Source organism: Haplochromis burtoni, unplaced genomic scaffold (genome assembly GCF_018398535.1).
Source record: "Haplochromis burtoni strain Fernald_Lab_line unplaced genomic scaffold, NCSU_Asbu1 Contig_402, whole genome shotgun sequence".
Lineage (NCBI taxonomy): Eukaryota > Metazoa > Chordata > Actinopteri > Cichliformes > Cichlidae > Haplochromis > Haplochromis burtoni.
The window spans coordinates 237,873-251,342 of NW_024582763.1; the positions used below are offsets into that span (position 1 = coordinate 237,873).

The window sequence follows — 13,470 nt, forward strand, 5'->3', positions numbered from 1 at the left end:
CACCAAATCAGCATCTCATGTCAGAGAGAATTAACTTCCTCCACTCATTTTAAAAACGTCATTTAAAAAGGAGAGTGTCCTCCTACAAATGTTTTCCTTTGGATGAAAAAGGGATTTCTATTCCTCACAACTCATTAAGTTGTTATTTTTTGCTTTTACCAGAATTAATTCACAATTTTCCTGTTTAAAGTTCATTTTTACCACTGAAGACCTGGTGGTGACTTATTTTGTGTCTTTTCCACAAATCTCAATTACTTAAAGGTCAAGTGAACATTTATTAAAGGGTGGAGCAACTTTGACATTTATGAAGCGCCTTGAGGCGACTTTTGTTGTGATTTGGCGCTTTATAAATAAAATTGAATTGAATAGTACCTGATTGTACTTCTAACGGTCGAATAAGCTTTAGAAACGAAGATGAAAGATGAACTCAAGTGTTCACCTGTCAACAAACATTCTGGTCTGAATGTTGAAATGCTGAAAGCTTTACAGACAGAAATGCTGAAGCCTAACGACTAATGTCAGCCATGTTACACTCGGTTCTGTGCCTTTGTCAGAGAAGGTGCTCTCCATTAAAAGCACCAGGCTGTTTCCTCAGGGTCAGAGTTTTAGTCTGTACATTGTAACACTTCTTTTCCGAATGACTTAGCTGCCGGGAAATGTTACCGGTGGTGAATCCAGCCAATATTCTCTTTCACCCACACAAAAAGATTTTTGGTTACATAACAGAATAAGCAGGGAAGCAGGGGCACTGCTGTTTTTAAGCCTGTAGAAACCAGAAACCTAGAAATGTCTCTAGGAGCTCAAACCATCTAGCAGCCGACCAGAAACAGCATCATAGATCTGGGCCTGGAAACACATACACAGCCTTTTATAAGCACTGGAGGATGCATTAGTGTTCCAAAAGTGATCATAATTCACAATAAACAATGCAAGAGTATCAAATGAACCACACAGATTGATAGGACTGTGGTTGCTTTGTATTAAATGTGCATTGCTGCATACCAGCATGGCTAAAATCCAAGAACACACCCAAAATACTCAAATAGTTTCGCTGGACGCTTCCCTTACCCTGCAGAGAGCAGCACTATTTCCATTTGTCTTGTGCGGGAAGTTTTTGTCTTGATGTCTAATAGAAATCACATTTAGTGTCACAAGTAAACTGTACAGCTGACAATGTGACACATGAGTATATCTCATCTCATATCTCACCTGATGTCAATTTCCAAATCCCACAGAAATGCAGAAAAAAGCAAAAGCTTCGCTAAAAACAAAGGTCTAAAGAAAAACAGTGGGCCAAATCCATGACCAATCTGGTGCATGTGACTGTTTCACTGTTTTTCAAGCTTTAATACTCATCAGCATGTGAATAAACTGACTCAAATGATCAGGAAATCAAGTTTCTCATGTGAAAATCAGCAAGACTTGCAAGAAACAAGTAGAGACAAGAACAGATGGAAAGCTTAACTTACTGAAAGGACAATCTGGAAGCTGAAGGGAAAATGGTCCAATTATGCAAAAATAAGTCCCTCTATTAAAATATGTGAGTCACATTGACATCTCACGTCCATTGGATGACAGGGTGGGGATTATTAATGCTAACATCTCAGTGTATTGAGGTTATAATCACCTGATGTAAGGCGACAAATTTCAAGAAAGAAGCTGTTATATTTGCAAACATTACTTATCGTAATCCTGGAGGACGTGAAGAAGTGTTGCCTGTGTATTCCCAGATTTAAAGGCCAGAACTGCGTGCAAAGAAAGAGCTGTCTAGCAGCTTATAGGCGTCACTGTGCTGTGAAAACCTAGCATCGACTTGTCTGAAATTTCACATGAAATGTTTTTTTCTTCCTATTAATCAACATGTGTGTCAGAACCAGGTGCGCTCTGATTCATGAAATTACAAATGGATACCCACCCTTGATCCACCATGCAGTACAATCTGGGAAGAGTCTGATTGCGATCATTTTTATTTTTCTCCATGATCTCAAACAGTAAAAGCATGCTTCAGTAGAATAGAGACACAGTGCAACACTAAGGGTCGTGAGTCCCGATCATCCTGACACAACACAACCAAAGGCAGCCGGCATCCAAAGCAGAGCTTTGGATGTTTCTCATGAAGCCTGGAGAACGATTCCTGAAGATACTTGAGGAAATTACAAGAAAACGTACCTACAAGAGTTCAGGCTATGTTGACTTTCAGGCTCGGTAGAAATGCACAACATTTCCAACGATGTCTGTGAAATGAAGCCGTGACAATATAACAATATTACGTAAATAAAACAGATTCCATTTCATGATCGGCTAGTTCATTTCACATATTTTGTGTAAACTGTAACTAACCCGAGAAGAGACCACGTTTCATTTGCTTTGGTGGAATTTGTCTGGCTCCTGTCTCATCCATTTTCACTGTGGTTATGCAGCCTCAGCTGCTAATTTAAGGTGGGACTCAGTTATTTCATGACTGCATAGATGAGCACTGCTGAGGCACTTCACAGTGCTTATTAGATCCAGAGTGTCATTGCTGTCAGGACAGATTACAGATTACTTACATGTAGACAGATGTTCTTCCCGTACTGTGTTGGAAAATCTTCAGTACATTGAGCTCATTATATGTCTGAGTACAAGAAAGCCATGATGGGAAATCCTTCCCTTGGTTGTTTTTGTAATGATGAGTCACCAGTTTAAGATCTGAAAATGTTCCGTTTGTTTTGAATGAAGAAGAAGAACATTGCACGTCTTCTCCTTTATAAAGTTCAGCTTATCAGTTTTTTTGTTTTGCAGCTCTCTTTGTTTCCTTAAATGTCTCTTTTCATCTTCATTAATCGACTAACTCTCCGCTCCTGTTTTGTCTCTGTTGCAGTCACACCCCTCACATCCTGCAGGAATAGATGTTATGAGCCTTTTGACAACGAGAAACCTGGCTGCAGATGTGATGAAAACTGCGTCGCCGCCAACAGCTGCTGCTTTGACTACTATGACATCTGCACTGCTCCTAGTGAGACTTTGTTTGTGACTTGGCTGTAGCTCAGGTGGCAGAGCAGGTCAGCCACTAATCAGAAGGTCGGTGGTTCGATCCCAGGCTGCCTCCTGGCTGCCAAATATCCTTGGGCAAGATACTAACCCCATGTTTGCCACCTGCTGGTGGTGGTCAGAGGTGGTGCCAGTGTCCGGCAGCCTCGCCTCTGTCAGGGTGGCTGTGGCTACAATGTAGCTGCCATCACCAGTGTGTGAATGTGTGAATGTGGATGACTGAATGTAGTGTGAAGCGCTTTGGGGTCCTTAGGGACTAGAAAAGCACTGTACAAATGCATTTACTTACACGCCCTTCACTGCTCACCAGCTGAACTGAGTGTACTTCTGTACTTAACTCCATGACCGTTTCCTTCAGCTGAGCAGTGGGAATGCACAAACGTGCGCTGTGGCGAGAAGAGGCTGACGCAGAGCAGGTGCCACTGTTCAGATGACTGTCTTTCTGCTGGAGACTGCTGCACCAACTACAAACACGTCTGCCACGGTGAGGCTGCAGGGACATCGCACAGGGTGCAGACACAAAAGAAATCTGTAAAAGCCAGTAACGTTTCATGAGAAACACTTGTAGATCTTACTTTGAATAAACAGAGAAGCTTGATGAGAGAAGGCGATTTCTAAAACTGGTTTATTGTTAGAATTTCCTCTTAGGGTATGAGTGGCTCCCTCAGTGTAAACCCCTCTGTATACGTGGTTCATCTTAAGGACCTCTTAACTGGAGTGGTGTAAGAGTTTGAAAGCAGGGGTATATACAGCACATTAAAGCTGACCCAGTTCTGTAGCTTTTCTTGTAAACAATTGCTTTCTAGTTTAAACCCTAACCCACAGATATTTATCTAAGGAAAACATTTAGCAGCATTTAGAGGGAATTTTCTCTCATTACATCTCTAGAACCCTACGTGCACTTATTCTGCCAGCTTATACATACAGCTTGCAGCAAAAAAGGCAAAAACAACAGACGTTAGGAAGTGTATTCAAAAGTCCCGTACCATCAGATGTCACTGGTGACATAAACATTATGGTCTCGCCGCAGGAGAGAAACAGTGGGTTGAAGATACGTGCGATGACCTGTCAACCCCCACGTGTCCTGCAGGGTAAGAATTTATACCAAATATATTATAATCCCTTTGGAAATGCAATAAACTGAAGATTGATTGAAAACTGATTGAAATGATCTTTGATGAGCAACTCCATGCATGCTTTCCAAACAGCTGTATTTGTAACATAGCCTTTCAACGATTATAATTATTCTTATTATTTTAAATGAGGCCTTGCTATTTCTTATAATCGCAGATTGCATTTAGAAAAATAAAAGTAACTACAATCTTTGGATGATAGGGAGTATCAAGCTAACCAACACAAGCTAGCGTAGCTATAAAGGTGTGTAGACACTTTGGCTGTGAGCAGAGTGAAATGATCTGATCTGTGGTGGACACACAAAAGTATTCCTACTCATAAATCAGCCAATTTTTATCCAGCTTGGTATGTTTATGTCAGTATTTAATGTTTCAGAGTTTCTGCTACGTTTGATGGTTGTTTTCTCTCCTCACAGCTTTAAGCAGCCGCTGCTCCTTGTGTCTTTGGATGGCCTCAGGGCAGAGTATCTGCAGACATGGAGTGCACTCATCCCTGTCCTGGATAAACTCAGTCAGTGTCAACCTTCTGTTTTTACAGAAACATGCTTACCCTCATACATGAACAAAACCTCTTACATGTCTGTTTATTGTAAGAAACGTGTGTCTATAAATCGCCTGCCTTTAGGCTGCCTTTGGGCTGTTTGACGACAAATTGAAAGCTAACATCATCATTCATAAGAAATCAAAGCTTTAAGATGAAACATGCCCAGTTATCTTATCAACACAGATACATATTTAAATGCTTTCACACAAAGGCAGCTTCCACTGAATTTCCTGCTTATCAAATATAAAGTGTGTGTTCAGGGTTGCATCTTATGCTTAATGAAGTTATTCAGCCTGCAGGCAGGGCAATGACTCACATGGTCATATTAAAAGGAAATCACATGGAGGAATTAATTTGGCACCATTCCTTATTTATTCACAGGAAGGTGTGGAACTTCAGCTCCATTCATGCAGTCCGCATTTCCCACAAAGACTTTTCCCAATCACTACTCCATTGTTACGGTACAGACGCACAGCACTCACACTGCTGCATACATTAATACGTCTTTTTTTACAGTAAACAAACTTGATCTTTGTGTTTGTTAGACGTAGATAACGTGCATGAACACAAAATGCAGATTTTAAATAAAGATGTTTATTATTAAAGGCCCTGAGTGGAAAAGAGTTTGTCCCCTAAACCTAATAACTGGTTGGGCCACGCTTAGCAGCAACAACTGCAATCAAGCGTTTACGATACCTGGCAGCGACTCTTTTACAGCTGTGGAGGAAGGTTGGCTGAATTGTTGTAATTCAATTCAGCTGTATCCCTGGTCATGTGCCCGTTTGTCTGTCTTCTGTCTTCACGTCTGCCCCCAGAGTCTAAGTGTTTTCTAGCGTTTCCTGGTCTCTGTGATATTTAGTTTCAGTTCATGCCTAAGTTTTGTATTCCCTGAGCTCTGGAGTTTCAGCAATCAAAGCTGTGGTCAAAGGAGCTTGCAAAGAAAAGCGTCTGGACTTCTTTAAGTAGTTTAAACCCACTGGGTTTAAATCTGGGACTCCCCACCATTTGACCGTAGAACTGAAGAAGCTTCTCGGATGAGAGGTGAAATGTCTTCAGGCAACTTAAAGAAGTCCAGACGCTCTTCTTTGCAAGCTCCTTTGACTACGATGACCTGGATGACTGATGGCTCCCTGTTATAGTGTTTCCTCACTTGGCTCATGCGAGCCCAGCCCAATTTTTACTCTTTAAGTGTGCGCATGTGTGTGCGTGTGTGTGTATGTGTGTGTGTGTGTGTGGATGTGTAGTGTGTGTGGTGTGTGTGGGGGGGGGTGGGGGGGGGGGGGGGGGGGGGGGGAGATATGTGTGTATTCACATCATTTATGTTAATGAGAGTGTGGGGAGTGAGTTGGAGGGTGGGGTGGGCTGCTTTTAACTATGTAAAGCACTTTGTGCTACATTTTTTGTATGAAAAGTGCTTTATAAATAAAGATAGATTGATTGATTGATTGATTGATTGATTAAGAATGTGTGTTGAGTGAGTCATCTCCAAGTCCTCATTTGGGTCCTTGCCAATGCAATTTTACTGTTTAATTCAATTCAATTCAATTTTATTTATATAGCCCAAATCACAACAAAGTCGCCTCAAGGCGCTTCATAGATACAGAGAAAAACCCAACAATCATATGACCCCCTATGAGCAAGCACTTTGGCGACAGTGGGAAGGAAAAACTCCCTTTTAACAGGAAGAAACCTCCGGCAGAACCAGGCTCAGGGAGGGGCGGGGCCATCTGCTGCGACCGGTTGGGGTGAGAGAAGGAAGACAGGATAAAGACATGCTGTGGAAGAGAGACAGAGGTTAATAACAGATATGATTCAATGCAGAGAGGTCTGTTAACACATAGTGAGTGAGAAAGGTGACTGGAAAGGAAAAACTCAATGCATCATGGGAATCCCCGGCAGCCTACGTCTATTGCAGCATAACTAAGGGAGGATTCAGGGTCAGGGTCTGATGTTCCTTTTCTAAATTGAAGGGTTCCAAAAGTTATACTTCTATCTTGTCCATCCAGAGAGCATTTTTACAAAAATCTTGGGGCAAACCTGAGACGAGCCTTTGTTCCTTTGGCTCAGCAGTGGTTTTTGTCTTAGAAGTCGGCCATGCTGCCTATTTTTGCTCAGTCTCTTTCTTATGGTGAGGTCCTCACTGACCTTAACAGAGACATTGACGGCTGTATCTCAGGTGGTAGAGCAGGCTGCTAACCAGAAGGTCAGTGGTTCGATCCCAGTCTGCATGCCAAAGCAAGATACTAACCCCATGTTGCTCTCTGATGCACCCATCGGAGTACGACTGTTAGATAGTGGTGTGGTGTGATTGGTGAATGAATTACAAGTATAAAGCACAAGAACCAGTCCATTTGCTATTTTAGTTCTTTGGATGTTGTTCTGGGGTCTTAAATGATCTGAAACATTTAAGTGTGACGAACAAACACCACCGTGTATGGCTCCTTTTTACACACCCTGCACATTTACGTCTGCCTGAGCATGTCCACACACACCCTCCCCAGCGTTGTACTACACTGTGTTATTCCTCAATATTTCTTGTTCTGGTGTCATTTTTATGCAATATTACTCAAAGACTTTACTGGGTCAATTTCTGTGAAAGCTCGGGAGCATCAACAAAGGAAGAACCACAAAGTTCTGGATCAAATCTGGGTCATTCTTCTCGGTCAGTTGCAGATTTTGGTGACTTGGCGCTGGGAAAATAAAAACAACTTTGTGACACCTTCAACCTAATAAATGAATAAAACAGCCACAGTGATCTGTTGTGGTAATAAAGCATTCTGTACTGACTCAGAATAGTGTGTAGTTTAAGAAACATGTTCAAGTTCAAGTTGGAGTTTCTTAAGTGCCAGTTCATCACTAGAATATAGTAATAAAACTATATTCTCTCTGAAATATAGAAGCATTTATTACGATTATACTTGACATTAAGGAGAGGAAAGTTACAAGAAATAGCCTGGAGTTTTCATCTCTCAGATTCCAGATAAAGGTCACTGGGATTTCTGCAGCAGCCTGCTGCTGAGGCCCTCGCGATGCAGCAAACAACTCGTGACAGTAGACAACAGAACACAGATAGTTCCTCGTGCCTGATCCATATCTCACATGATAAAACACACCCAGTTCTTGCTGAAACTCTTACAAGGAGTTCCCTTTCAAAACAAGCTCGTTCATCTTCTTAGAAATCACGTAAGGGAATCCCGACTCCCACACACTAGAAGTTTCCTTTCAAAGCACATACTTGTGGTATGAAGACACATGACCCAGACTTAAGGATTACTCCTCTCTGTTACGAAACAAAGAATGCTCAAGTGTCCTGCAGGATGCTTTCATACAAGATTGATATATTCAGTTAAACTGAATTATTAATTATCTCCTCACTTCCTTCCTTTTCCTCCTCCCTCAGGGTCTCTACCCAGAGTCAAATGGTCTGATTGACAATACCATGTATGACCCGGTGTTCGATGCCACCTTCTCCCTGTCCAGTCCAGAGAAAAATAACCCCGACTGGTACCTTGGACAACCTGTGAGTCTTGATTTACACACACAAACTGAGCGACCTTTGGTCAAATTACATTTAAAAATTAAACGTTAAGGGGAAAGTGACCTTTTAAAGCAAATAAGATGAGAGTGAACATCTTACAGGTTGAGATCATTTCTGTCAGTGTAATCGAATGCAAAAATGCCAAATAAAGTTTTTGCTTTTGGATTGTTTTGTTTTGTTTTGGGCTTTTTTGCTTCTGACAGTTTCACCTAAGGAAAAGTCCCCGGGCACTTGCACATTCCTGCTCTGCATTGCTGCATGCAGCAGTTGTATAATATGGAAGAAGCTTGTATGGCTCTGTTGGTTTAAGATGGTTAACATTGTTTTGATAATAAAGATTCCACTTTGACATGCTGCTTCTGAAAATGGACACAGAGCACATTCATTTAATGTCAGTTAGTGCAGCAGCGTAGAAACATTGCATCTTGTAGAAAGAGACACTGCAAGTAACTTTAATAACAATAATATCAACTCTTATAAACGTTGTTAAAAAGAAACTTCAGAATCAGCGTTGAGCATGTTTCAGTCAAGCTCATACGTCTTCTTTGTTTTTGGAGATTTGGCACACAGCAAAGTCCCACGGACTGAAGTCTGGGACTTTCTTCTGGCCTGGATCGGATGTGAAAATCGCCGACAGTTTTCCTGACATCTACGTACCTTATGACGGGTGAGACCATCGTTTCTAGTTAAAAAAAATCACTTTAGAACTGAATGATGCATGAGAGCCTCGCATCCCCCTGGAGAGTAGTTAACAAAATCCCTGAGACACAGATATTCAAAGTTTGCTGTGTAAAAAATTCCCCGTCTACTTTTCATCTGCTACTCCAGAAACAGCAGCTGAATGTCAAACACTTTGCTGTTCCGCCTCCTCTTTAACCTCCCTCAGTGGCCTATTGTGACTCCCAATGGATCATTTCATGGACAATCGGTGTGCCACCCCTTTTGACCGTGCAGTAACTTAGGTATATGAAGCCAATGCAAAATGATACCTTAGTAGGTTAATGAATATAAGACTTAGGCAACTGAAAAAATACATTTAAACTGTGTAGAAATATAGTAGCAGTAACTCGTCTTACACTGTGATCCCAGCTCTCTTGCTCGCACCACATCAGAGCTAAATCATATTGCATCAGGTCCCACTGTTTGATTTAAAAGCCATGGAAAATCTGCCAATCAAAACAGCAGCACCATGCTGGTTGCACTCGGTATTTTACAGTAACTTAACAGTGAATTCATAATTGGGCTTTTATGTAATCTGATTATTTAACCCTGGGAGTTGATCTTTGAGCCAAATCGCATACTGGAGTCCATGAAGCAACATCAGTAAGTGTGCAGTGTGTTGGAAATATTCCGATATGTTGCACGAGCTCTTATCAAGTAACTATTGTCATAAACACTCAAGCAGGACGATGTACTTTATCACTGCGTGGGATGGTTGGCTGGGAGACTTTGGCTCCAGAGAACAGATGGCGTCAGAGCTGATTGGCCCATGCTCTGAGTTAAACATCACATGTGAAATGTTTTCCCGCTATTTTCAACACTCTGGATGACGACTGTCGCCACATTGAAGCCTTTTTTGTCATGGTGTGGGAAATGATGGTTCACACAGCAACCACCATTCCCCCATTCTCTCACATCAATCCATGATTAGAATAGAATAGCATAGAATAGAATAGAACGTCTTTTATTGTCACTATACTCATGTACAATGAGATTCAGAGCATCTTCTACTCAGTGCAGACACGTGGGAGAAGAAAAGGGGCGGGCTGCACAGTTCTGCAGTACTTTATACATATGAACAGTCCCAATCCAATATCAACGATACAAATATCAGGGGAAAACACTATTATTGTCACGGTTCTGGGTCATGTTGACCCAGCTTTCTGTTTTTCATGCTTTGGTGTTTTTCTAGATTATGATTTGATTTATCAGTGAAACTGTTTTGATTATGATTATTATTTAGTAGGCTTTGGTCCGTGTCTTAGTAAAGTGTGTTTTGTTTCCTGTTTTACTTTGAAGGTTCTTGTTCCTGTCTGATGTCAGTGTTCCGGCTTTGCCCTCCCTGTCTCATTAGCTCTTACTTCTCCCAGCTGTGTCCCCCTTCTGTCTCTAATTCCTTGATGACTCCCTCAGTGTATTTAAGCCCAGTGTGTCTGTGTGTCGCGTCGTTAACGGCTGTTCACCCTCACTTTCTGTGTGTTCATGATTTCAAGTCCTCCTGCATCTCAGTTTAGAGTTTTGTTTGCTTTTGTGAGTTTTATTTTATGTTGAAGTTTTCTTCCAGCAATAAAGCTGCATTTTCAGTTGAAATCTTGTTTCCTAAGAGTCCTGCATTTTGGGTCCACCACTCCTGCCTGCCTGCCACACAGCCGACCATGACAATTATATGTTTACAGTGTGGGTTTTGGCAGGTAAATTAAATATTGCAGAGTGGTGATGGTAGTTTGTATAGTCTGTGTATAGAGGGAAGTCCTTGGATTAGGGGGTGAAACTGTGTCATCAGTGCATGTGTGGGTTCAGGGTGGTTATGGCTTTTGGAAAGAAACTGTTCTTGAGTATTTGAGTCTCTGTGCTGATGCACCTGTAGCGCAAGTTTAACAGGTCAAAACCAGTGTGGGAGCTGTCCTTGATGATGTGTGCTACTCTGCTGAGGCCAATAAATAATTTTTCAGTTACTATTGCAAACAGGTGTATTTTAACCAAGACCTCACTAAGCACATACTAAACCAAAACAGTGAGTAAAAACAAGACTTAATAAAACCAACAGACCGATGGGAGGTGAACTGCAGTATCTGACTAATGAAACCTCTTACGTGTTACTGCCACCAGCGTCAGTGCAGTCAACGCACTGATGATGCAGACGTACACATGACTAGTTTCAAAAGTGCTAAAGCTCACTGGTAATGTTGTAAGCACGTTCGTGAAATTAAAATATTTGGAAACTTGGATAGTCAACTTCACAGTGATACGGGCATGTTTTTCAAAATTGTGCATCAGCCAGGGTGGCTGTTCGTTAATGGTGTTCAGCAGGAGGGACTGTTCTGCGTTTACAGTGGTGGAATATACACAGCCGTGATGATCACTACTGTTAGCTCTCTGTAGAAAAACATCAATATCACTATTTTTACACTGACCTTCTACTTTCTATTTGTTTTTATTCTTTTAGTACCGTGCCGTTTGAAGAAAGAGTATTCACTGTGCTGAAGTGGCTGCAGCTGCCGGCTAATAAAAGGTTGTTTTTTTTTCAAAACAAAGACTTCACAAAAGGAAGATAAAAAAATAGAAATGTGAACTATGTTTGCTTTGACTCAATTCTAAGTAAAACAACTCTTTCCCGCCAGGCCGGATTTCTTTACGCTGTATCTGGAGGAGCCGGATAAATCTGGACACAGCTACGGTCCTGTGAGTGGAGGGGTAAGGTCACTCGACTCATTTAGATAAGAAAGAGACGAAGGGAGAGCTGCTCTGCTCTTTTGGTTCATGAAACAAAACAAAAGCTCGCTATATTGGTGACTGACGTTTGTCGTTGCTAAATATTGCGGAAGTTCTGATAAAGCCCATGGGACAATGATTAAATGAATAATTGTAACATGTTTAAGTAGCACAGAGAAAGCTGACCTATGCCGCCTTTCTGGCACCGGCTGGAAATGCGAGAGCGATGTGCAGATGTTATTCTGTTGTAGCCCCTCTGGCCCAGTGCTGAAACAAGATCCTCATGTTGAAACTACTCGTGCATTATCCACACCAGTAAAACACCCTGCAGTGAATGATCACAGATAAGTGAGCATAATAACAAAACTCTAAAGTCCACTGACGAAGCTCATAAATCTCCATAAATATTTATGACACTTCTAATTAAACAATTAAAATTGCATCTGTCAAGTCAGGCTTTTGGGAGACCTTAATGGATCGCGTATACATCCATGTGGTGACTTTTGGGAACGGGCTAGACAACTGATGATAATAGCATCAAAAATATGGATTTAGTGGATCAGTCATAGGATTTGGCCATGCAGACAAATTATGAAAGAAAAAGCATATTTTTTAGGGACTGTGTGTTGGGTCTGGAGATAACGCTCAGCAGAGTTCTCCTGAATTTCATTTCAAATAGTTGTAATCTTTAGATGTGGACGTGGTTGGTTTCAATGACAAAATAAAATCAACATGCAGATTTTAAAAGGGAATCAACCAGCTTTACTGGCTGAGTGAGTGAGTGACTCACTGATGGGGAAATGCTTGAAAAGCACGAGACTCACATGTGAAGAAGTGATTCATGCTTTCACTCATTAACGATGAGTGAAAAAGGAACGAGACAGTAGACAATTTATAGTGTTCCTCTTGGAAGGACGGCTTAAAATAGAAACAAGGAAAACACATCAATGGCCAAGATTTGAATTACGTTTTTCTAACGAAGTTCGTCATTGCTCGGTCATGGATACTTCTCTTCCACTCTCGTATTACTTTGTTTTCAGTAATTTAACCCTTTCAGGCATAGTGGTCACTACAGTTACAGCTATTCAAAGGCTGTTTCCTTGTATTTGTGTCAGTGTTGATGGCACACATGCACATAAACCACTACATTGGACACTGATGAGTCACTCCATACCATGCCACCCACTGGCCGTTTAATGTTACTATAGATGGATGATGTGCTTCATTGTTATTTAACCCTGTCATGCAGGAATTATGACAACCTCAATCAGGACTTTCTCGTTTTTATTCATATTTTCATTCCTAAAGATGAATAACAATTCTCAGACAGGTTGTCATAATTCCTGCATGACAGGTTTAAAGTACAACAACATCATTTGCGTCATATTTATTTGAACATTTAATTTGCTTTCTCCAGATTATTACATCACTCCAGGGTGTGGATAAGATCATTGGTCAGCTCATGAATGGACTGAAGCAAATTAATCTACACCGCTGTCTCAACATCATTATTGTGGCTGATCATGGTAACAAAGCACTCAGAGTGATGTGGCTCTGAAAACACATCTGTCACATGTGTTCAAAGAAATCGGTGTCAATAGAAATGTTTACATGTGCTCTCTTTTTACCATGCATGTAGCTTTACAACAATCCTTGGCTTGCCTCATAAATGTTATAATGATTTAAGCAAATGTTATTTTTGGGAAAGTCCAACATGGCTACAAAGACCAGAGCATTTAAAACAGTACTGGGAAGTAAGAAGGCATCGTCTTCACCTGCCTTTATCCACTTTG

General features: G+C 41.2%; 1 protein-coding gene across 1 annotated transcript in view; it reads left to right on the forward strand.

The window, feature by feature from the left end:
• LOC102309903 (venom phosphodiesterase 1) overlaps positions 1 to 13,470 on the forward strand; it is a 45,685-nt gene that overhangs the window by 1,439 nt on the left and 30,776 nt on the right. The window contains exons 3-12 of the mRNA XM_005944788.2: positions 2,861 to 2,995; positions 3,389 to 3,514; positions 4,061 to 4,121; positions 4,580 to 4,674; positions 5,089 to 5,168; positions 8,108 to 8,227; positions 8,803 to 8,912; positions 11,412 to 11,477; positions 11,587 to 11,659; positions 13,095 to 13,203. Of these exons, the coding sequence (XP_005944850.1) occupies positions 2,861 to 2,995; positions 3,389 to 3,514; positions 4,061 to 4,121; positions 4,580 to 4,674; positions 5,089 to 5,168; positions 8,108 to 8,227; positions 8,803 to 8,912; positions 11,412 to 11,477; positions 11,587 to 11,659; positions 13,095 to 13,203 (975 nt within the window). The remainder of the gene's footprint in view (positions 1 to 2,860; positions 2,996 to 3,388; positions 3,515 to 4,060; positions 4,122 to 4,579; positions 4,675 to 5,088; positions 5,169 to 8,107; positions 8,228 to 8,802; positions 8,913 to 11,411; positions 11,478 to 11,586; positions 11,660 to 13,094; positions 13,204 to 13,470) is intronic.